At 44.0% G+C, this 25,647-nt stretch overlaps 1 protein-coding gene across 2 annotated transcripts in view; it reads left to right on the plus strand.

Annotated features, from left to right (window-relative positions):
* The window catches only part of SUDS3 (SDS3 homolog, SIN3A corepressor complex component), a 29,773-nt gene extending 26,547 nt beyond the window's left edge, over positions 1-3,226 (plus strand). For both annotated transcript variants that reach the window (XM_024216267.1, XM_024216268.1), the window contains one exon: positions 2,464-3,226. In XM_024216267.1, coding sequence (XP_024072035.1) covers positions 2,464-2,562 — 99 coding nt within the window. In that variant the 3' untranslated portion in view covers positions 2,563-3,226. The remainder of the gene's footprint in view (positions 1-2,463) is intronic.
* The last annotated feature ends 22,421 nt before the right edge of the window (positions 3,227-25,647 follow it).

A 25,647-nucleotide genomic window follows, 5' to 3' on the forward strand; every position in this document is an offset into this window, starting at 1 on the left:
TGTTGGAGCTTGCCTTGTACAGACACCTCATGGTATTAGCAAAATGTGGGTGATGTTTGAGACTATACCCTACCAATAAGAAAGCAGGCTAGTAATTTCTCAAAAGCTAGTCGGTTTTTGCAGCAACAGGATGAACACTGATGGTAAACCAGACACTGGTTCCTCATACAGCAGCTGTCTGTACAGCAACATGGTGACTGCCAGCTGGCGGGTAGTTGCCAATTTGAAATGACTACTGGCTTAAGATACAATTAAGGGCCAAAGTTGAGCAATTTCTTAAATGTTCTCCTGGTTTTATCAAGGTAATTGGGTTTAAAATTACTGGCTGTTAATAACTATTCCTACTTTCCTGTTCACATGTCCTACTCTTTGGCTGCTAGAGATACAAAGTTTCTTATGTGTTGTTTGAATGAGTTTGGCTTCAGGTTCCATGGGACATAGTAAATTCCTTCACCTCTGGCTCAGAAAAATGGTTGTCTTTAGCAGGTGTGCGTTGAGATTGTTGATGATGATTAATGCCTTCCACAATCTAATGGACTGAAAGGAGTTGGACAGTGCATGTTGGGGGTTAAGTCCAGTGTTAATGAGTCACTTAGGTACCAAAAAGGGGCAAGTCATTTGGCTAATGCTACTTGAATTGCTGACAAAGAGTTGGGATGAGGTTAGTGGGGGTTAAGAGGCATGTGCATCTAGGATTGATCTGAATCAAAACCTAAAACAAACTTGGTATTTAAGCAATACCGATAGGAGAATTGTGCAAAGAAAAACCATTTGGCAAACAATGTGAAAACTAACTTTTCAAGAAAATGGATAATGGAGCTAGAATTTCTTAAATTCCGTGGCCTCTGTGAACCAAAAAAGTACCTCTAATATGGGTATTAAAGGGAAAATATTTTATCAATAAAATAAAATTAATATATGGGAAATGCTCTTTTATAACAATGAGCCATAGTCATCGAGCAATCATTAGGCTCTATGGTTGATTATTTAAATGAACTTGTAGCAAAATGCCAACAATGTATTATAACACATACAGAAATGGCTAATTTGATTAAGGTTATTTCAATTAACATTAAGGATCTTAATGTTGTAAATGATGAAAGGCTTTAGCTGAAATTAAAGAAAATCTCTTGCAAAAGGATAATGCAGACTTGCATTTTCTTAAAGTGGAACAAGAGCATTCTTTCAGAGGCAGCTGGCTTCAGCATTGGATTAGAAGAATTTTTTTCCCCTCCCATTTGGCATTTCAACTGAAAACAATGGAAAGGCAAGGAAGGTACTTCTGAAAGGAACCGTAATGGGGGGGAAATGTGTGTGCTAGGGTCTATATATACTCTTAATCATGAGCAGATAGAATTCTTTAAGGGCTTAGAGAAGGTGAACTTATAAATGTTAGTTTTACTCTGGAATTGAAACTTGCTAAGTGTGGTAACATTTCTATGAAAAGCTGAATTTTTGGAAGTAAATTCACCAGTTATAAAGTTAAAACCCTTAAATGTTGAAAATTAGTGGAGATGGAGACAGTCTCCCAGTGAAAGGAATAATTTAAAAGCAAGAAATGCAGAATATAATATAGTAAACAACACTTTGTTATCTTCTGGAAGTCAATGGTTAAGAATATACCTATACCTGAAAGCCAGTACGAAAATGTGAATTGGTCAAGACTAAACTTACAAACATTTGTAATGGAAAATATTGTACTCTATTCATAATTGCAGCAATGTTAAGTTTTTTTTATCAAGTTTTCATTCTTATTTAAAACATTTTTAAAAAATGAAGTTAAAATGATAAAACCAGGAGGATGTTTGCACAGATTCAGTTTTAAAGGCATCTGATCTGGGTTCCAGAATCCTTGACAATGACTTTGATTTTAAAAACTTTATTTTCCAAATGGCTATTTCTGCAGATGCAATTTGTTGTCCTTTTTAAATAGATTATATATCTGCAGTAGTGAGAATTTTCAGTGTAGGTGTTTAAAAAGCAAGCACTTTTATCTCCAAATACAACTTATAATTTAATAGTGTGAGAAATGCTTCACTGAACAAAATCAGGGCAAGCTTTTCATTTGACTAATAGTTACTTGTCTGAGCAAATCCCAGGACAAGTAATTTTATGATCTGTGGATCTAGGGAGACTTATTCTTGATTAGCTAAAACCAAATGCAAGCTTTCTGTTATGAGCTGTTGCAGTAGAGAACTTCACCTGCTTGATGCTTAGGAGAAGCAATTACTTTTTCTGATAATAGAGGGTTGGAAGCAGAGAGAGGGATAAAGCTGGTGATTGGATACATTATACCAAGGTGGCTTTTAAAAAGCCATGTTTTATATTCTTCTAAGAAAGTGGGGAGAGCTGCAGAAAGCAACTTTTATGGCAAACATTAAGGATCCCTGAAAGATTTTTTTTCTCCAATATTTCTAATCTTGGCGGGTCTCCGTCTGCTCTCTTTCTTTCTCTCTCATGCAGATTTGGGTGAGGAAGACCAGTGACAGCACAAAAATGAGGATCTATCTCGGACAGCTACAGCGAGGGGTTTTTGTGATCCGCCGGCGATCAGCTGCATGACTGTCTGACTCTTCCTTGATTTCTTTTTATAAAAAAAACAACAACCCTCTTACAGGAAATAGCAGTCTGTCCACCCAGCCATAGCAACAGAGATGCTGTTATGGCCTTCTGAGAGACTGTTTGTTTGTGGCTGGCCACATCATCCCCATAGTCCTTAAGTCTCTAGTGACACTCAAGCACAGCCCTGGAGCGCTGGACTTCTTCTGGACTTTGCCATAAAGCATCTCTGAGCTTTTTTCATATTTCAGGAGACTATATTTAAGAAGACTCTGCATCATATTTTCTCATCTTTATATCTTTGTACCGTGAAGCGTGTGTGTACATTGGAAAACACCATAACATAAGTTTTGAATCGGGGGGGGAGGGAGGAACCCAGCTATTTTCCTTGTTGAAAGCTAACTCTGGTTTTTCTGCAAAGCTCAGGGTGCTGAGCAGGAGGAGACTAATCCAACTAGCTTTCTCTGTAACAACATGACATCGGTTCTTTTGGATGAGCTGTTGAAAGATTTGCCCATGCAATGAGGATTTTTTAGGAAAGTGTGAAAAGTGTTCTGGAAACCTGTAACATGCTGATGTTCCAGTTGATTTTAACCTGGTTAAACACAGTCATACTTGGTGAATCCAAAGCTTCCTTTCTCTTCACATTAAAAACCCTTCAGATGAACAAACAGTGTGTGTCTATACTGCTACGCTACATTTCCGTACATAGAGGAGTATAAACCAAAGGATTAACTGGACTCTGCATGAGGCAGTAAGATCATATGAACAGCACAGTATAATCACTGATAATTTTACCTTTCAGTACTGTACATATAAGTTCCTTGAAATTGATGACCCAACTAATTAATGGGTCATACTGGAACAGTTGATGGGAAACTTACAATATTAGATCTTTGTTGCTCTCGGGGCCTGATACAAAATGAAAAGCTGCATTGCTAGGCCTTTACAGCGTATATGAAGCCTAAATTCCCCAAATGTCATAGTTTCTCTTTCAAGGTGTTTTTGTTAGTAGAAACCAGGATGAGTCTCTACCGTGTCCTCTTCAAAAGTGCTGTAATTCTACAATATTTCACTGATAGTGGCATCCATTCAAATGTGTTTAAGCCACTTGGGTTCCTGGTAGCTATTTTCTAAAAATACTTGATTCACAAGTGGGCACTGATGGCCGGAGACCACCATAAAATGTGTTGATGCATCAACACGAACTATACAACATATAGGAAAGAGTGTCAAATTTCTGCCTTCTATATGAGAGAAACTGAGTCTCCACCCGAAAACATTGGGCAATGAGTTATAGTGTGCTCCTTTATCAGTGTCTGTCACTGGGAGATGGGTCTTTATTCTTTTTTAAAATGCCGCCTTGTTCAAGATTAGGTTTGTATTTCTTTCATATCTGGGTAAATGAAATATTTTAAATTACCTTTCTCCATTCCTTTGTTTACTACAGTTGGGTGGCATCAAGTCCTAGTCATGAATCTGTGTGTACACACTTGAGTCTTGGGTCCATGGTGGAATCTTAGAGCATCTCTATCCTTACCAGTAGATGGACACTGCTGCAGTCGATGCAGGGAGTGTCGATTTTTAGTGGATCTGGTGAAAACTCTCCCATCAATGTGTGTACTCCACCTCCCCAAGAAGCATAAGGGAAGCCGACAGGAGACGCTCTCCCCTTGACACAGCACAGTGTAGCCACCACAGTAAGTGGATCTAACAATGTTGACTTCAGTTACGTTATTCACGTAACTGAAGTTGCGTAAGTTAGATTGATTTTTTTTTTTTTTTTTTTTTTTTTACCACGGTAGTGTAGATCAGCCTTTAGAGGTGAGCATCTGATATACTGGCTGTGAGATTGAGTCATGTTACGTTTGGAGTCTCTGCACCTTTCCCAAGGTGAGAATGGGAGGAAGTCTGGTGCCCACCTCTCCAAGATGTGCTATCCTCACTGCAAACGCAGTCAGATGGAAAGCAGCAAGCTCTTTGTGTTCAGTTAACAGCATGCTTAATGCAATGATCTGCTTCTGAGACAGATTTTTATAAGGTGATGTACCAAACAGGATTTGTCACTGAGCCTTAAAACACAAACATCAGGGTTCTTATAAATAAAACAGTCTTACGTAAATAGGATTCCCTACTGAATCAAGTGTGTGTGTGTGTGTGTGTGTGTGTGTGTTTCTGGGGGAGGCAGTTGGGGACCTGGGGTCAACAAAGGGCAGGAGTCCTGCCAGTCCATCAGCACCAGATGTCCTAGGTGTACGTAGACACAAGTCATCACGAAACACTTTTGGTGATTTTTCTTTTGTTTTTTTTTGTTCCACGCTTATGGAAGTATCGGATACTATCTAGAGCCAGGCACAATGTGGATATGGGGTTGTATAAGCTTCACTGCACAGCTTTGACCATGCACCTCAGTCTTGATCAGCAACCTCGCCTTCTGTTGCGATCTTGGGCTTTGCTTGACCCTTTGGAGTAGTGCCAGTGTGCACCAGTCTTTTCTAGTGAGCTTTTTACAAGGTTCTAATGAAAATGTCCCCTTTCGTTACGTTTTGACAATTTTCTTTTTCTACTTCGATGACATGGGAGAACTTCTCTTGCCTATATTGGCCATTGCCCAAATTAGATCCCCCCTCCACCCCCAAAAAAAGGCCTGTGGAAAAACTATTTTTCAAACAACTTGTCCTATGGTGGTCTGCATGTATTTGTTGTCTCTGGTCTTATATTCATGAAACACCTTGCACTTGGGAGGTACTAAGCTTTTAATACTAAAAGAGGATTGTACTTTAGAATGTTTTATGGTTGGGATAAAGAGGGTAGAGACTGGGGGAAGAATAGCCCTGGAGAAAAATACAGCGCAGTTCACTTTTTCTAAATGGTTTTCTTGTAAGTTTTCCTTGTCCCTTTCCAAAGGGGGCACATTAGGTTTTTGATTTAACTTTTTAAATGGGAGTTGGCATCTCCATAAAATGACGCTTTCCACTATAGGTTCAAACCATAAATGAATAGACTAGGGCTTTCAAGCGATACAAAAGTTAATCGTGTGATTAATTGTGCTGCTAAACAATAATAGAAATCCAAAATATTTAAATAAATGGTTTTCTACACTTTCAAATATTTTGATTTCCATTACTACACTGAATACAAATATTTGTATTGTAAAGAAAAATAGTATTTTTCAAGTCACCTGATACAAGTACTGTAGTGTAATCTCTTTATTATGAAAGTTGAACTTACAAATGTAGAATTATGTAAAACTTTAGAGCCTAGAAAGTCCACTCAGTCCTACTCCTTGTTCAGCCAATCACAAAGAAAAATAAGTTTTTTGTTTACATTTATGGGAGATAATGCTGCCCACTTATTATTTACAATGTCACCTGAAAGTGAGAACAGGCATTCACATGGCACTTTTGTAGCTGGCATTGCAAGGTATTTACATGCCAGATCTGCTAAACATTTATATGCCTCTGCATGCTTCGGCTACCACTCCAGAGGACGTGCTTCCATGCTGATGATGCTCATTTAAAAAAAAAATGCATTAATTAAATTTGACTGAACTCCTGCGGGGAGAATTGCATGTTTCCTGCTCTGTTTTACCCGCGCTCTGCCATAGATTTCATGTTATAGCAGTCTTGGATGATGACCCAGCATGTGTTGTTCATTTTAAGAACACTTTCACTGCAGATTTGACAAAATGTTAAGAAGGTACCAATGTGAAATTTCTAAAGATAGCTACAGCACTCGACCCAAGGTTTAAGAATCTGAAGTGCCTTCCAAAATCTGAGAGGGATGAAATGTGGCATGCGCTTCTAAAAAATCTAGAAGCACAACACGCTGATGTGGAAATTACAGGACCTGAACCACCAAAAAGGAAAATCAGCCTTCTGCTGGTGGCATCTGACTCAGATGATGAAAATGAACGTGCGTTGGTCTGCACTGCTTTGGATGGTTATCTAACAGAACCCGTCGTCAGCATGGATGCAAGTCCCCTGAAATGGTGGTTGAAGCATGAAGGGACATATGAATCTTTAACGCATCTGGCATGTAAATATCTTGCGACGCCAGCTATAACAGTGCCATTATGAATGCCTGTTATCACCTTCAGATGACATTGTAAACAAGAAGCAGGCAGCATTATCTCCCATTAATGTAAACAAACTTATTTTTCTTAGTGATTGGCTGAACAAGGAATAGGACAGAGTGGACTTGTAGGCTCTAAAGTTTTACATTGTTTTGTTTTTGAATGCAGTTATATAACACACATCTACATTTGAAATTGCACTTTCACAATAGAGATTGCATTATAGTACTTGTATGAGGTGAAATGAAATATACTATTTTATTTCTACAGTGTAAATATTTGTAATCAAAAATAATATAAAGGGATACTGTACACTTCGAAAATGTAGAAAAACATCCCCAAATATTTAAATTTCAATTGGTATTCTATTGTTTAACAGTGCAATTAATCACAATTTTTTTTGTTAATCGCATGAGTTAACTGCAACTGATCGACAGCTCTAGAATAGACAAATGCATTTGCTACAGGTTTGAGAAATATTTAACTTTTTTATGAATACTAGCATAAAATTATTAATTTGACCTCGTTAACATTGCTGCAATTATGAATAGAGTACAATATTTTCCATTACAAAGGTTTGTAAGTTTAGTCTTGACCAATTCACATTTTAGTGCTGGCTTTCAGGTATAGGTATATTCTTAACCATTGCGACGCCAGCTCTAACAGTGCCAAAAATAAACACTCTTCAGGAAGACTAAACTGTAGTCTATTATAGACTCATGTAAGGGAAACAAATGCCTTTCCTTTTGAAAGGGGGTGTGACTGTGCAAAGACCTCCAGTTTTCATCTTAAAATTGTTCAATAAATCCTTAATCATTCAAATATATTGGAGCACAAAAACTTCCTTGTAGTGAAGGGGTGTTAACCATGATCAACCGAACCCACTTTCTATGGGATTTGGCTGCCTAACTACCTTAGGATCCTTCAAAACTCCTCATCAAAAGAACTGTTATTGGGACGATTACAAAATAGGTCAAATACAAGAGGAAACAAGATTTTCAGGCTCAAACACTTAGGCTGGGATATTTTTAGTGCCTAGGTTAGTTTAGGAGCAAAAATTAACAACTTCCAAGGCAGTTGGTTTGCAGGTCACTTTTTTTTTCCAGATCTGAAGAAGAGCTTTGTGTAGCTTGAAAGCTTGTCTCTACCACCAACAGAAAAGTTGGTCTATTTTGTGCGTCTCAGGTCACTTAAGTACTTCTCAAAATCCCACATTAAGTGCATAAAGTATTCTATAGCAACTAGACATTCTAAACAACACTGTGTACTGACATCAGCTTACAGAGCATGTCAGGTTGTAGCTGTTCTTGTTAACTGGATAATTGACACTCCACTGTATTTAAAACAGTAGGGACCAAATGTCTTTCCATTTGCCATTGATCGTTTTTTGCTCTCCTGGAACAATCTTTACAGGGAGAACAAAACTTACATGGGATTTATAGTTTTGTGGGGCTTGGAGTCGGTCTGCATCAGAGCTTCTATAGTGTGTGTCTAATATTTGTACTTCATGGTTTTATCAAACAAACATCCAGACCTCTTATCCTTCAGAATAATCCTGCTTTATTTCCACCTTCTCTGAGCAGCAGTGTGGATAAAAATAATTTTTAATTTTTTTCATTTACATTACCTTTCTCTTTAAAAAAATAAACTACTTGAACTTTAAATGTGAAGTTTAGGCTTCAACATAATTTCAATCTATTTAAAACCATTTAAATAAAACACCACATCAACTAACTCTCAAATTTCAATGAGTTAAAGAGTGCAGGTTTTTAATGTTATACATAAAAGCAGGGGTGGGAGGAGACATCTTAACTTTTTTGAGGTCAATTCAAGCTTTATAAATGTCACAATGACATGTATTGCATTAGGCATCTATTTTCTGTATTTACAAGCAAGCAAATGTTGGTATTCATATTTTTTCAAAGTGTATTTGTTGTGGACAATATATTTTGCCTTATGTACTTTTTGATTTCAGTTTAGCAGGTGCAGAGAGAATATAGTCTTTATTTTGGACTAGTTCATTCAAAGCTGAGAAACCAATTGGGAGTTGGAAAGCTTATTTTCCTCTTCCAATCTGTGAATGAAAACCAGATTGGAGAGGATGAGATCAACTAATTCTTAAAAACCTGAAGGAGGGGAGACCCAGATTTTGAAAATCTGACCTATACTGCAAAAAAAATTATTAAAAACAATGGTAAAATGCTGTTTTTGTACCCTTCTAATTAAATTCCATTTTCCTTCTAAATTCTGTGACACAAATCAAGGGCAAAAAAACCATCTAGTAAATGCATCATTCACATTTTCTAACACTAAAAAATAAGAATCTAAATAAATGTATGTTAAGCTAGATAATTGTTTAAATATGGTTAGGTATAAAGTATACTCCTGGTTACCAAAAAGCAACCAATTTAGTATAAAGGCCCACTACAGTTGCAAATTAACGTATTTTAATTGTTCTACCAACCAATGAGAATGAAGCCTTGGAAAATAACTAGGACGTACAACAGCAAAACGCGATTGAGTGGAGTGGTTTAAATTGAGGGATCCTGCTTTAACCTATGAATAAAGTCCTTGCTTTTAATCAGTTGTCCCTGCTGTCCAGAGGAGTTGGGGAAAGACTGGAACAAAACACTGTGTACAAAGCTGCATTTCCTCAAGTGTGCCAATGTAACGAAAGCATATGTAAAGAAGCTCAAGGTGCTACAGGGAGAAGCTACCTCCACCCATAGTGCACTTGAACAATTATTCAGTACGATGTCACAGACCAGAATCGGTGCCTTTCTGATCACGAACCACCAGTTATACTTGTAATGTGGATAGCCTAACAAGGGAACTACAAAAAGCAAAATCCATTCTCTGAGGGAGAAGCTTTTGAATCAAAGCCTCTTTTGCACACATGAATGATAGAAAATTCCTCCTCACACCTCCAGCAGTAGAGAGGGTAACGGTGCTTTACATTCATATGGACACTGTCCTGATATGATGTATGTATTTCAGTATGACAGTTCCCAGAGCCGCAAGCAGCTGTGAAGATAGCGAATGCTAGTTGATAATACCAAGTCAGGTGGAGTAAATGCACAAAGATCACCATAAACATAGGTGGAAAACGTATTCTGCCAAAAACGACTCCCAAGGTGTTAAAACCTTATTTCTAAAATAGAGACTCTATATCTTAGTGATTTTAAAAATTAAGGTTTATAAAGTGTACTGCAAAAAAAAAAAAAGGCCTTATTCAAGTTTAAAAGAGCATCTATGATGACCCAGGAATAGGTCTTCTAAGCACACAGAGCAATGGTTTCTAAAAATACTAATTCAATAGTGTAGTTTATCGCTACTGAGGAGGGTAAAACAGCCTTGCAAAATGGACGTGAATAATTACCAGCTCTGGCATGATCTACTAGGCCTGCCCTTTACTAGAACAATGAAAAAACTTTGGGTGAAATACAAAGGCAAACCACTAAATGACTCTTCCTGCTTTCTGCCTGAAGAAGTTAGGAGAAATAGCCTATCGAGGAAAATGCTGTGGTATGCTACTTAATCCTGCCTCATATAACCGCTTAAATTCCCCCTCCCTTTGCAGGTGCTTTATTGTCATGTCCTCTCTTCTAGCTGGAGAAGTAACGGGGACTCCCAATCCTTCCCAAGCATTGTGGGAATGGAGCACTTGGCTTGGTCATTCCCTCTGTCTTGCGTGTCCCGTTGCTGGGCGGTAACAGACATTCTGGGTTGCAAACCCCTTGATGCTCGGTTCTCGTCTTTCCATCAGACCTGTGTGGTGTCCTGAGTCTTCTGGGGCCTGGCCCAGAGGGGGAGGGGCTCATTCCAGAGATGGTGCTGTGAAGGGGAAGCCTGGGGATGATTTAGCAGGGCTTGTTGGCTTTCTCTTGAGGGTGCTTGTGCCCTCGCTTTGCCAACGTGAGCAGTCCAGATGTTACGGGTTCAAATCTGCTACTGATTCCCAGCTAGCAGCAACGCCAGTCCTTTTTATCATCTGTGTTCAGGAGGCTGTGCCCGCTTCTGAAGTGGGCATTGCCACAGCTTTCTACGCTTCTCACTTCTAGATGGGATGTACTATAATGGACTCCGCAAAGGGCTACGGATCTGACAGAACACGTTTGGTGTGAGCCTTTCTTAACTCTTACAGCTGTGCTCCATAAGGTGCACTAGCTTTTTATTTGTGGCTTGGTACAATTCCAAGTATCAGTATTAATCTGCAAAGCCCCTATAGGGCCTACGTCCTGGCTATCTAAAGTAGCCTACAGTATTTACCTTCTCTCTGTTATTCAGATGAGTTGAGATGTTTCTGTTAACAAGCCCTAGATCTGAATTATATGGACAAAAGGCAGGCTATTTTTGGTGAATGTTGTTCACGTCTGGAACTCTCTCTCCTTGTCAAATCACAATGACTTGACCATCAGGGCAGTGCAGGGCTTGTCTGTCTGTCTGTCCAGACCTTCACTGCATGTAGAGGTTTGTGCCATTGTCGTTTCTGTTGCAGCAGGCTGCCAATGCAATAGGCTGTTTAAACATTGAGTGTATTGATGCAAATATGCCTGTAGCCTGAGAGAATGGATCATATTTTTATAAATACACAAGTGCGTTATTCCAGTAAACCATTACAATGCTTCTGGCTTTCAATATCTCTGTTATCTATTTTCTTATCCTGTAAAGACAATGCACGCAGTGCTTCACAGGAGGGCCAGCCTTTGGTCACCTGGAAGGATGAAATGTATTACTATTCATGCTCAGTACAATTTGACTATAATATGCGTGCCAGGCATTGGATCCTAGGAGAGAACATTATTTCATATCCTAGTCCTCTGTCAACCTGGGGTACAATGCACAGACTCCAAGAACTAAACACAGCGTGCTCCCTTTATTGCTCTCAGGACAGCACGCCAGTGCTGTTCTACAACAAACTGCTTTTTATTTAGTATGTGAACACTGCAAGAGCATCTAGAGGCCACGCAGAGCAGGGACCTCTTGTGCTAGGCAGGGCACAGTTGCATTGTAACTGACAGGTCCTGTCACCGTTTACAATCTGAAAGATGAGACATGAGGTGCATGAGACAGACAAGTGGGGTGGGGAGAGGAGGAGAGAAGATAGCATAAATGATTGGCTGTGCATTGCTCTCAATTGGTTGAGAGCAGTAACGACCGCTCACCACCTGCCTCGCCTTTATCAGATTCTCTCTCCCTGGTGATGGGGGTATGCTCTGCAAGTCTGCCTCAGTCTGTTCCTCCAAAAAAAGAGCTGCATTTCCAAGGGCAGATGAATGAATCACAGGAACAAAATGATGCTTAAATAAAACACCCCCCTCCCCAATTGTTATTTTTCTTCCCAGGATAAAGTTTCTGTAAAAAGAGCTGTGTGTGAGAAGGTTGATCTTTGGGATGAGTAGCTGGGTGCTAGCTGTGATGAATAGGGAAGATGTTCTCAGAAGAAGCAGCCATGCAGACAGGAGCCTGTTGTCCATTCTTAACTGCTCATGGTGCACTCAGCATAGCCACCAGCTTCATCAGCCAAGGGGAAAGGCCTCACATGTTTAACTAAAAACAAAGGTCACCTCATTTGGTACTGATGATCCCCCTCTTCCGCAGCGCAACCTCAGAGTTATGAACTGACCAGTCAACCACAGACCTCATTTGGAACTGAAAGTACACACTCAGGCAGCAGCAGAGACAAAAAATAAAGCAAATACAGCACAGTACTGTGTTAAACATAAACTACTAAAGAAATAAAGGAAAAGCAGCATTTTTCTTCTGCCTAGTAAAGTTGCAAAGCTGTATTAAGTCAATGTTCCGTTGTAAACGTTTGAAAGAACCACCGTAATGTTTTGTTCAGAGTTACGAACAACCTCCATTCCCGAGGTGTTTGTAACTCTGAGGTTCTACTGTACCACTCTTGGCAGAGGGTCCAAAAGCTGAATGGCCAACTGAGACTGCACTGGTCTCTCAGGAGGGATGCTGATGTACATTGGCAGTTCAGGGTGGGGAAAACTTGCCCTGCTGGCACTCATCTCGTATGTGGCCTGAATAGTCAATACATCTGACCATCACGCTGTCCCTGAGGGCTTTATTTTTCATTTGTTGTCCCATATCTTTAGTTGATTTCTGGGCTCTCTAACTCCTCCCTTGTCTAAGGGGGCTCCACCCAGTTGCCAACCTTCCTCCCAGAATTCCAATAGACCGGCACCCTTCTCCAGCACTAATTTCACATGCTGTGTTAAAGCAGCAATAGGATGCGTTCAGCAGTTTTAGCCCTAAACAGAAGTAAATTTTTGGCTGTCCTCTTTACCAGTAATCTGCACTGTGTGTAAGCAAATAACCATGAAGCTGAATATTTAGAAGAAAAGGTTTCTACCACGTGATACATGGAGTTGATTAGGGTTAAAATTCTGTCTTGCCACAATCTTTCAATCTGCAACTCATTCAGGTTAATCCCCTGCGTGTTTAACCTCTCCTCACCCCTTGTATTTTGCTCACGGTTCAGTGTGCCGGAGGCTGCCAGGCATTCACATTTCCAGTTTCATATCGCCATGCTCTTGACAGTATTTGTAAATGAATTCTCATGGCATTCCACTAAAAAGCAACCAAATACATTCCAGTGAAACATTTTTTTTATTCAGTCTCCCTTGTACGTTTTTCTTTTCCCTATCACTTGGCAGTCTGACCTGCCACTAAAGGAAAAGGGACAAGATTAGCAGAAGCAAACTATGGAGTGAGTCCAATACAGGCTGTTTCCTTGCTTGCTCAGTGCTGTCAAGGCCTCCTTTTGCCAGAAAGGAGCCTGTTATTCTTAGCAGCAATCTTTACTTGGTATTCCTATAGCACTCAATCTGTAGATCTCAAAGCTTTTTACAAAGGGATGTAAATGTGATTTCTATCCCACCCCAATCCTTAGGTCGGGGAAACTGAGGCACAGAGGTAAAGTAACTTGCCCAGGTCACACAGCGAGTCAGTGGCAGAGTTGGGAACACAACCCTGGTCTCTTGCTTTATCCACTGGCCCAAGTCACCTGTCTAGTTATTTTTAATTCTACTTAAGGTTTTGCTCCATGTCTAAAGTAGCGGTATCTTCCAGAGTGTGTGTACATGCACAAGCATGACTTATATTAATAAATTTCGGCTTTTGCACCATTCTCTCCCACCCAGTCCGTGGGGAGTAAGTTAAGCAGTGTCTGTGTAAGTGCTATTAGGCGATAAGTTGCTTTGTGGAAAACCAAGGTGGAAGAGGTGAGCTTCGTCTTGGGATCTGAAAGCAGGTGAGGTTTATAGTCAGTCCTTGCTCCTGCAAGAAAGGATTTCAGTCTCTGGCCAGCTAACAACTCCTATGCATGCAAGCATCACCCTTGAGATAAACAATCAATCAGTCCTGTGGAGCAGAGCCATGGGTGAGGTGGTAACTTGCATCTCCTGGAGATTGTTAGTCTATTGAGAGCTTTGAAAGAAGGACCAAGACCCTCAACTTAATTCTGTGTTTGAGAAGGTGTGAGTAACATAAAGGGATGATGCACTCTTGGGAGCCTGCATTGCTGAGGACACAAGTGTTTGTATTTTGGGCCAGATGTAGCTTTTTCCAAGCTGCCCTTTTCAAGCCAAGATGCATGTTTACGCTCGCTACTCGCTGTCTGGTCTCAACATACTTCCTCCCTGTGATGGGGTGTACTGGGCCAGGAGCAGTGGAAGTGCCCTGAAAGTGCGGGGGCCACAAGCGCCTGAACTGTGGCCCTGCCCCCCGCGCCCTCCTCTCAGGCCCCACCCTGCCCTGCACCTCCCCGAGCCCCTGCCCTCACACTGCCCCTTCCTCCAAGACCCTGCCCCCACACTGCCCCTTCCCCCTAAGATCCTGCACTGCTCGGTCCATGGTCCCCTGCCCCCCCCCTTGTTCTGGTGCACCTGTACCTGGCCTTTCCCCTGCTGAAGGCCTCGCACTCCTCCCACCTGCGCCAGGAAGGCACAGCGAAGGTGGGTGCCCCAGGCCTGCCTAGAGAGGCTGCACTGAAGCAGCCAATCAGAGCCCAGCAGGCTCAGGTAAAAGGAGCTGCAGGGGCGGAGCCGCTCCCTGGCTGGGGCCAGAGGGGTGAGGACGGGGGCGCTTGGCTCGCTGCACGTACTGGCCCTGGGGGAGAGAGGCCCTGCGAACTGTAACCCTGAGGTAACGAGCGAAGATAAAGCGACTGGGCGGGAAGAGGCCCAGGGAAAAGAGCAGCAACTAATGAAAGGAAGCAGCAGGTGGCTGGGTCTGGGACCTGGAGCAGTGGGCAGGCCTGGGTACTCCCTCCGGGAAAGTGGCCTAAGCCTTGAGAAGGGGACAAGGCCTTTAGAAGCCCCTGTGAAAGGCAGAACTTAAAGGGCCCAGAAACGGGGCTGAAAACCCTGGTGAGGTCGGCAGCTTGTTGGACTTGTTGCTACTCCAGAAGGGGTTGATCCATTATTGACTGTATGTCTCGGTCGGAGGGTTGAGCCAAGGAAGACTTGCCTGGCGAGGTCAGCAACCAACAGGGGGCGCCAGGAGCTGGAAGAACGATCACAACGCCACACCCTGCTGCTAGGAGGTGAATGTCCCCCTTCACACTCCCATCTGGCCAAGAGCTGAGATAGAGCAACTATCCATCCTAGGTCTTTATATGCTCCTCTCCCTGAATACTCAAACCCCTTATCTTCAAAGGTGGCTGTTATCAGGCAGGGGTGGAGTGTGAGAGTGCATCATGTGGTGGTATGGCTGATGAGATCAGTCAGTCTTAACCACTCCTCTGGATTCAGGTACTTGCACTGTTATTTAAAAAAAAATCGTCCTCTGTACTGAGAATTTGTCAGGCTTGTTCTCGGTAGGTAAGTTAGTTTTGATGGGACCGTTTGATGTAATTCCACACGGCTGTGCCGGTGTTTATTTTTACCAAGAAAGGGAGGGATGTGTTCTACCCATTCTGAAACTTAAGCTGTGCACGTTTGCTTGGGGAAAGCTAGCTTGGGGCTTCTCTTTAGAACTTCATGCTTGTCAGGGACTAGGATCTCACTGAAGACAAGTGTTTTTGACATGTCTGAAGATGTTTCACTTAGGAGTAATGAAGTTCTCAGCCTTTGTGCAGCACATACTAATGAAAGTGAAAAGGTGTGAAGCTCAGAATAGAGATGTGCCAGGCAGACGTTGAAATGCAATCTGTTGCCAGCTTTCTGACCCTCCCCCTCACTTCAGCCAATCAAATGGATTATCCCTGCTCTAAAATGGTATCCTAAAGATAGGGAGCATTGGTGTGAAATTTAATTCCTTTTTTTTTTTTTAGAATAATTTTATACTTTGTGGAGTCTGATAAAACTAGGCCATGTGGTTCTGGGTGAGATGGGATTCTGGGCTTGGATTTTAAATTGAAAGGACTTCAGGGCAGGGAACAGATCTCCTCTGCTTTGTAAATCATTGGACACACTTATAGTGCTATAGGAATGATGCAGAATAATTGAAAAAGGTGTGGTATTTCTTGGAGTGCAATTGCATGCAGCTTCCAGTCTCGTAGCGCTGGCTGTCAAATGTGTCTAATCAGCAAACTCCTCTTTTCACTTTTCCCTCCCTCTGCAAAAAGCTTGCTGAGAATGCCTTGTTTTGGAGAACTTCAGTGTTTGGTTCCGTGTGTGTGTGTGTGTGTGTGTGTGTGTGTGTGTGTGTGTTTGTGTTTGCGCGTGTGTGTGTTGAATTGTTCCCTTGCACAGATAAAGGGAAACAATAACTTGAGCCCTGAGATTTGAGAACAGGGACAGGAGTCTTTCCTCCACACTCCCTCCCAAGTAGCCAAACCAAATTAGACGACAACTGTGTTTTGAGCATCTCTCTCTAATCTGATCTGCCTAAGAGGAAAAAAGTTGCACTGCTTCTGGCTGGATGTAATTCTTCCCATATTTTATTTCTCCTCATTCCATGAACCTGGTTTTCAATTCAAAGGATTCCTAAAATGCTTAGCATGTCACTAGTGCTTTTCATCTGAGCATCTCAAAGCATTTTACGAATGTGGGGCACCATCGACATATGTAAAACAGGGGACACGGAGGCAGAGAGCTTAACCTGATTTACCCAAGCCCACGTTCAGAGTCTTTTCAGAGGCTGAGAAATAGAAACCAGGAGCCTTGACGCCAGTCATTTGCACTTACCGCTATAAGCCTTCAAACAAGGAGGTGAAATCTTTTGTTTCATTTCCCCCACTAAATTCTATTTCTGTTCATATGTTTACCATTGTTGATTGGATAGACGAGTGAGCAAGTATTCAAAGCTCTCTCTTCCATCGTGGCCTGCCTCAAAAGACTGTATGTATAATCTGCTGCGAGTGTATTGTTTTGTTTCTAAGGCCAATGTGTAAAGCGTTCCTTGTGTTTGCTTTGTTCTGATGTGGCTTTCTCCTGTCATCTCAGCCTTGAACCCCTCTCCACTGTGACTGGTCACCCTCATAATGAGATTCTTTGTCAGACTTCAAGCAGGTTTTCTAATTCAACAAGCTCCGTTTTCAATGGGATCTGTATTGTATTTCTAAACTATCCTGCCAAGGGCCCGCGGGCGCTATACAAACAATCCGAACAACTGGCAGATAAAACATTTAATTTAAACATAAAATACCTGAGCATGGTTGAATTATGAAATGCTGCTGGAAAATGTCCTTGGATGAGTATTTCTCCCTCCCCTCCCCCCAAGGGGACAGGCTTTGCCTGAAATGCCCCACCCAGTTTTCAGGAGAATCAAGGGGGATCTTGCTGGCTCATTACCCCCTCCTGGATTTAAAGGAGACGGGAGTATCTGTGGATAGAGAGGATGAAGGGCGTGGGCTGAACAGTCTTGGGGGGAGGATTTGTAGGAGCGGTCAAACATGGGGAGAAGGTGTGACCTGATGTTTGATCTGTGGCTATGTAACCCATGCTAAAAATCTGTCCCTCTCTCATAGCTAGACAACATGGGTGCTTTGAGTCAGCTACTTCCTCTGAGCTAACGGACTGGGACCTTTCTATCTTGCAAAGAGACTAATGGTTTTAGGCCCAGGCCCTTCAGAGGACCCAACAAGGGCATGGTTAGTTACATGTATTTACAGAGCCAACTTCCAGGGAAGGCGATGAGTTTGTATAGCAGGTTGGGGAGGTGCCTGCTCTCTCCACTGTTATTGCATGAGTGGCAGTAAGCTGAGAAATTCCATTTGCTTAAAGTTGCATGTTGCTGCTAGAGAGAGACCCTGATCTCCATTCCCCACCAGTCACTTTATGCTTCTCATTTGGATTGCAAGGCCTGGACCTTCCCCTCTGAGTATAAGACAAAAAGGGGATTTTTATAATCAGAGTCAGGCTTATTTCCATGCATGCTAGGAGGAACTGACAGTGGTTGCAAAAATGATTCTTCTGTCATGTGGCAACAGAAATACAGCAGGAGCCTCTCTTCTAATGCTCATTTTCTCTGGCACCAATCACCAGGGCTGAACTGGAAAGAAGAAATGCTGTTCTCGCCTCAGAAGTGCAGTGATTCAGAGCAGAACGGGGGCTCCCTGTGCAGGTGTGCGGCGCTGCCGTGGCTGACCTTGCTAAGGACAGGCCCAGGGAGAAAGCCTTAAGGGAAGGAAGGGGAAGGAGGTGGACCAAGCACTGCAGATGCAGAGAGAATAAACAAGGTGAAGAGACTCAGATGGTGGGTTTACTGTGTGAGGATCATAGAGGATCTGCTCCTTTAAAATAGCAGAGCAGTGCATGCCTGCTCCCTGGCTCGGGCCGCCTCTTCCTTTGATGCTAAAAGAGCAGCAGCTGAAATCTGGGGAAGTATCTCCCTTATAGAGGGGAAGGATGGTCCAGTGGTTAGTGAGATACCCACGTCTCCTGATTCTCAGGCTTCAATTCCCTTCTCCACCACATTCGCTCCCTGTAATGGTCTTGGGGAAGTCACTCTCTCCCTACCTCCATTGCCTATCTGTGGAATGGGCATAAGAGCACTTCCCTCCCTCACCGGGGTGCTGTGAGGAGAATTGCATTACAGATCATGAGGCACTTTGGCTGCTACCGCACCAGAGGCCATAGAAGTGTATTAGACACACAGCTTTAGCCTCTGGGGTCCTGTGAGCAGGGCTGATAAGCAGCACCTCAGACAGCACTTGCCATGTAGCTTCAGTCCCCTATGGAGTGCAACAAGTCACCAGCACCTTGGACAGTGACTGCCATGGAACTGCAGTCCCTGAATGGGAGTGCTGCAGGGTGACTGTGTCTGCATAGAAGTCACAGGTTTGGGGCTGTAGGATCTTTTCCTCCCCTCCCGCGTCCCTGGGAGGAAGAGTAATACAGCTTGGGTCCTGCAGGGTGTCTCTGTAGCCCCTCCGCCGCCTTCTCTGGAAACCACCATCCACCAACTCCCCCTGCTCTCTGAACACTGAGCCTAGGACACAGATCCTGGTCTATGTGGGTGGGATGCTTGCCCGGGAGGGGTGGAAATATGGATTCTAGATGGAGAGGAAGCCATAGGTTTTCTAGAAGGTTGGATATGGGGCAGTTGAAGATTGGGAAGGTTCTGGGACTGGTGTTTGGTGATGAAGATGGGGAGAGAAGGGACAGACCAGGAGCAGAGTAATTCTGCTTTGGATTAACTGAGGAGTGGCAGGTGAGAGAGAACAGGGGGCTCAGAGTTGAGGGAATGACTGAGTAGTTCTTAGTGCAGATGTCATGGAAGCTGCTGATGAGGTGGCCTAAGGCCTGAGGGGGAAGAAGGAGGCCAACGGGAAAGGGCAAAGGAGTTACTCCAGAGGCTGAGAGGGGTCAGCAAGGAAGGAGGGGAGCAATCACTGGGGCTTGAAGGCAGCAGCCAGATGGAGTAAATAAAACCAGAGGGTCCTCATTGGGTTTGCTACAGGGAGCTTGCTAGTGACCTTGGTGAGGCCATAAGCCAGGCTGGAACAGTTCTAGGTGGGCCCAGCGAGTCTGCCATTTTGTAGAGCTGAGCCAAGAAGATGGGGCTTGCAGTGTGTCGTGGAGGTGATACAGCCCTTGTGGAAGGGAGCTCTATTGCCCCAAGGCCAGGTGAGAGGAGAGCTCTCCTTGGCTACCGCTACTTTCCTCTTAAGGTACAGCTACACAGGGCTGATAAACCCGTGGCTGGCCCAGATCAGTTGACTCAGGGTTGCTTGGGCTCCGGGGTTCAAAAATTGCTGTGCAGAGTTTGGGGTTGGGCTGGTGCCTGAGCTCTGGGATCCTGTGAGGGGGGGAGGGTCCCAGAGCTCAGGCACCAGCCAAGCTCGAATGTCTACACAGCAGTTTTTAGCCCCGGAGTCAGAGCCCCGCAAGTCTGGGCTGTACTGTGGGTCTTTTATCCCTGTGTAGATGTACCCTTAGCAGCCAACAGTTCCATTGTCCCAGATGAGCCCAGCAAGGCTTGAACTGTGGGTGAGAGGTGGCTTTTACAGTAACTAAATCTAGCAAGGTTTTTGAAGGTTGGGTCCAGGACTGTAGCTTCCTACTAGACCAAATGCAGCGTAGCGGCCAGATCAGCAGGGTGATGCATTCATGGTCGCTTGTGCTGAGCACACAGGCCTGCTGCATTCTGAGATCTCTAAAGCTATTTTCAAGGACCTTCCTTGCGTTCCAAGGGTCCTGGAGATGAAGGTGGTAGTTTGTGGGGATCAGAATGGGGATAGGACATGTCCGTGGGGTGGTGGAAAGGAATCCAGGCCATGAGTGGTGGTTGAAGGGGAGCAGGAGGAGAGAGTCTGAGACCTTAAGAAGATTTTTGAGGTGCCAGAGCTGCGTGGGGCTCTGGAGCTGGATGGCGTGTCTATTTCTGTGGCCTGAGAAATCCGTCCTGCTCTGCATTCCCTGTCTGGGGCTCTGAACGACAGAATTTTTCACTTTCGGAACTTCACATCTTTGATTTCAAAGGCCTGGGCTGTGTATTTAGCCAAACCCTTAATGACGGTGGCACAAAGCTAAGTGGCTTTTAAGATCCTCTGACAGTATCCCTTCAATTTTTAACTGGCGATTTGTTTTCCCTTAATATCATGCCAGTTTGATCAGAGCAGCTACTTCCTGGGAAGTAAGTGTGTGTGTGTGTGTGTGTGTGTGTGTGTGTGTGTGTGTGTGTAAATACATGGTCTCCAGTGAGCCAGTATGTCACTGGGAGGTGAATTTACACTTCCTTGCTGTGGCTTAGAAGGCGATATCTATATTTTCTTATGTCTCTTGCAGCCTTGTTGTGGGGATTATGGCACTTGATAATTTAATCAACATAATCTCCAGACAAAACATGCCTCTGTTCTGGGGCTGGGAAATGTTAATTGATGCCAGTTTGAGTCTCCTATGGTAAATTAAATTATTAGGTTTAGGACTGGATTGTGTACACACATTGCCCCACAACTGAACAGTGCTGTTCACTGCTTAGAAACTCCTTGGCTCGTGCATTTCTCAGGGGCTATAAACCAATTCCAGCATAGGCCCTTTGTTATAAATTAAAGTGCCTAGGCATGTGTACGTAGCTGCTAAGCCCAAGTTCATTAAATCCCATTCACACTGACACCTAAAGAGGCTCCTAGCTAAAAGCCCTCCTGCAAGCTCCATGAGCCAGGGTAAAAGATGTGTCTTGCTTGTGTCCCGAGGGCACCTGTTTCCCCATTTGAATCTGAGCACAGAGAGTGCCCAGGCTCCCATCACGAACATCCAGGAGGTGTCAGTAAGAGGAGATTCCATCAGCAGTTGCTGACAGTCCCAAGTGGTCTCCAAGTGACGCTCCATGGGAGAACATACTGCAGTAATCTGAATGCAAAGGTCTGAACGGTGCAGATAGATTGCGGGAGAAGATATAACCAGTCCCATTTTACAGATGGGGAAACTCAGAGATGGAGGTTGAAACTTGACAGAGGTCACAAGGAGGCAGTGGCAGAAATGGGGATAAAACCGAGGTCTGGAGCCCAGTGCCCAGCTACTGGTGAATGCTGGTGGACCAACCTGGTTACAACAGATCTTGCTGCAAGCTGACTCAGTGCAGCTGCTGCTTCGTGGTCCAGGCAGGAAAATGGCTGGACTGGAGTCTGACATGGCATGTCTGCCAGGAAGACGTACAGTTCTGGTGCATGGCTGTGTGTGAGCTCTTTAAAATTCCAGTACAACTTCTGGATGAAGCCTGGAGGGACACCTGTTTTCATTGTTAAGCTGGAAGTAAACACCACGAGTAGGGCCTAGAATAAAGACTACAAGCTGTAGTGGCTCTGTCAGGAGGCAGAGAGTCTGTCCCGTCCAGTTCATACTCACTAGATAGGGGCTTTAGATCGATAACTGATTTCAGTGCTGTTAAGTGCATAATAATGAGGCTTTGTCATACTCTCACTTGTCAGCACTGCCTGCCTGAGCCCCCCATCAGTGCAGCCCATGCAATAATGCTGTTATCCCTGGAGAGTCACGTTCATCTCCTCAGTGTCTGCAATCCTGTTGTGAATAATGGCTGTTCTCACGTGGCGAGTAAACATTCCATTTCCCCTGTAATTGACTGACCCTTTTCAAACATTTATTTTGCAATTGGGCAGCTCATTGAATCATTACATGGACATGTTAAGTTAGTGGGGAAATGCAGGCCCAGGTGAAACCAATGCGTGGCTGAACTTGGAAGCACCTGACTAATAAGCCTTGTCTAAATTCTGTTTTGTCTTAAGGTCCCCGCCAGTCGTGGCAATGGTAGGAGGGCTAGTGCAGCGCACCATCAGCATTCTCACACCAGCGTTATCTAATCGCGTTATCCTAGTCCATCCTGTGTTCTCTATCAGTCCTTCTACTGTCCTCATCGCTGTAGTATCTAAACACCTTCCATGGGTGTGTTAGTGCTTGGCTAACGGTTTAAACAGTGGTGGGCAGTTTATGATAGCAGCCATGCCAGCCCAGCTGCAATGATGGTACGCTTTAGGAGCAGGCTCTAGTGGCTTCCTAGAAAAGGGGCTGCTGGAAACCCTTCTGCTTCCTGACTTTCATTTTCCGATTTAGAATATTTCATAGCCAGTGCTGCTTTCCCTCTGGGTAAAGAGTTGCATGAGGTTTGCAGCAAGACGCTGCAGCAGTGCTGTTACGTGTTTATACAGAGGTGTGGCGTGTGGTATAGACTGTTTAGAGTTAAGGAATTGCTGAGGGTTTTTTTTTAGCATTTGAGGAATGAAAGGGCCTTTATGGCCAGGAAAGTAGCCGTGTAAAAACGGCCCATACTACCCAACAGATCAGCTTATTGGGTGTATTCAGACTCCAGTCTGCTTGCTTTAGTGAGGGGGAAATGGGGTTTTATTCTCCTACCTCTCCAGGGCTCTCAGGAGGAAACTGGATTCTATTCTGTTTATGCAGCCTTCACTTGTGTTATTAATGATCGTCTGGTTGCAGAATCTTTTACTGTGTAGTTGGGGAGAACCCATTGTGACTTTCAGTTCGGAAGGAGTTTGCAGAGCTGGAAGTTATGGAAACCATTTTTTCATTTGCAAACAGTCACACGGTGGCAGAGCTGAGACTAGAACCCGGGTGTCCTGACTCCTAATGAGGTGTGGTGGCCAAGTGACTAAGGTGCTTGACTCCGAACATGGGCTCAAGTCTCACTTGAGCTCATACAGAAAGGCTGCCTCCAGTTCACCAAGCTGCCAAGTGGGCACCTGATCCGTAGGGTTAGGGAAGTCAAAGGCAGCTGGACATGATGCTAGCCAAACTGAGGTACCTTTTTAAAAAAACAAACAACGTTGCCATCTCTGGTTGGCTTTGTTCTGATTCCCAGTCTAAGAAAACCTTGGAACTACGACCTCCCATTTCAGCTGCAGCTTTTTGGCTATTAAGGGGTTATTTTAGTATTGGGCTGGGGTAAGAAGGCTGGTGGGGGGGGAACTAGCCTAGTCCTATGAAGTGTTGTAAACTTTGCTCTAAAGCATATTCTAGAATTCCTACAAACTGGCTTCCACGTTTGGCCATGGGGCAGTGCTAATGAGGAATACAAAGTACTCTATCTTGTCCCACTCTCCTCTAGGTCAAGTGCTCCACCCACCCGTACTGCCAATCCATGCATCCCAGTCAGAAGTTGGGTCTCTATCACTGAGACCATGTCTCTGGCTTGGCAGCACAGGGTGTTATCTGCACTGCTGGCCTGGCTCATTGTGATCACTCTTTATTACTCTGTAACAGTCCCTTCTGTAGTACCCAGGCTCCTACTGCCTCCCAGTGCCTGTGGATTACTGCTTCAAACATCATAAGTACATAGATTTAAAGGATGCTTCAGCAGCAGGGGTTTCATGCTAAATTTCAAGGTGTCCTTGGAAAAGAGGCTGTGACAATTCAATCACTATGTTGTTAACTGGTCTGTGGGTAGGCCCCCTGCAGTCCAGGGCATAAGGCTGTGGCCCAACAAGTTTCCTTCTTTATTAAGTAGCCTAGCACTGAGGACAGAGGATTTCTTCACTGTGCCTGCAGACTTTTCCTCTCCATCATCCGGGCTCATTTGCTGGGCTTGAACTTCAGTACCTTTGACTTGCCACCAGGAGGAGCCATTACCTGGAAATCCCTTCCCTCCACCCTGTGTTGGAATGGCTGTTGGCCAAAAACATATTTTGATGGGCCCCGGGACGTCCTGCTTAGTTTCACAGGCTGTGCATTCCTTCCCAGTGGTGCATAGCTGGGACCGCCTCAGCAGCAGAGAGGGAAATCCCTCCACCCATTCTAGATGTGACGGACAAGTAGCAAAGTTAATGAGGGAGGAGGAGATAAATTGATCCACAATATCTGATCTGGGTACGTTATGCCTTACTTATGACACCTAGGATCCCAGAGAGATTAAAGGGGAATATTATTCTCTGATGGGCTGTTTTCTCTGACGGTGCAGGGGGAAGCAGTGAAACTAGCTAGACTTCAAAGGCTGCAAACTGCTCAGCCCGTTTCCCCGGTTCTTCTTTCCCAGGGGGAGGCGTGAGGAATTTTTTAAAAATCAGCAAACACTGGCAGAGGAAGGTGGGAGCAGGTGTGGTACCTAAAAAGGCTTCTGGTTAAACTGTCTTCAGGATGACAGTGTCCCTTTCGGTTTCTTTGAGCCTCCCCTAGCTGAATGAATGGTGCTAGCTGCTCTGCTGAGTCCAGGGGCCTTCCTCCTTTGCAATCTGGCATGCTTGAACCTCTAAAAGACAGTCCACAGACAAGCCAGGTCTCTCTAGGGTTGAAAGGGTCAATCAGTCATTTAGAAATATAAAGCAACATGCCAGAGTATAAGGTGGAACCCCTATATCTCAGGTGAGCAGGTGTTGCAAACAGCACTTGGGATGTCCAACTGCATAGGTGCTAAGCAATCTCCAGCACCGACCCCCTTCTCAACCCGTGCGCGCTCCTAAAAGAGAGCGATATCAAGCCACGTAGGGCAAGATTATTTATTGCTGGGTATTTATTTGAAGTTGAGTGGACAGGAATCATAATTTCAAAGCCATCAGAGCGGGAGCTTTTAGCTGTCTCTCTTTCTCCAGAATAGCAACAGCTTCACAACAAGCTAGAGGATGTCAGGGTGAATCTGTTTCGCTGACAATAAGATGGTTCTGTCTAGACTGGGAGTGCCGTTTAACTGAGTGAGTCTGCAGAATAAATTAAAACCAAAATACTTCCTAGACAGTCGGTTTAAAAGAAAAACAAAACTGAGGCACTGCTTCACCTACTGCTTGAGGGAGAGCTGGCCTGGGGCTTGAGATGGTGACTGCATTCCTGGGGGAAGTGGAGACTGTAGGGCTTTGGGGCAGCAGGTGACAGATGCCAGCCACCTGTGTGTAGCATGCAGAGATCAGCGTGTGACCTTGTGGCTGCTGGATTGTAGCCTTTCCCCCAAACAAGCTGCATTTCCTTGCTTGCTGGCCTGTGAATGTTGTCATTTGATGCTCTCCTAGTTGGGTTTAGTGACGGACAATTCAGGGCAAATAGCCACAATCCACATTCAGAGTAAATGTGTGTGGAATGCTCTGTATCTTCTTTGAATAAGAGAGAGAGTGTGGTCTAGTGGTTACAGTGCAGAACTGGGCGTCAGGAGACCTG

This window comes from Terrapene carolina, unplaced genomic scaffold (genome assembly GCF_002925995.2).
Source record: "Terrapene carolina triunguis isolate 2854851 unplaced genomic scaffold, T_m_triunguis-2.0 Scaffold951, whole genome shotgun sequence".
Taxonomy (NCBI): domain Eukaryota; kingdom Metazoa; phylum Chordata; order Testudines; family Emydidae; genus Terrapene; species Terrapene triunguis.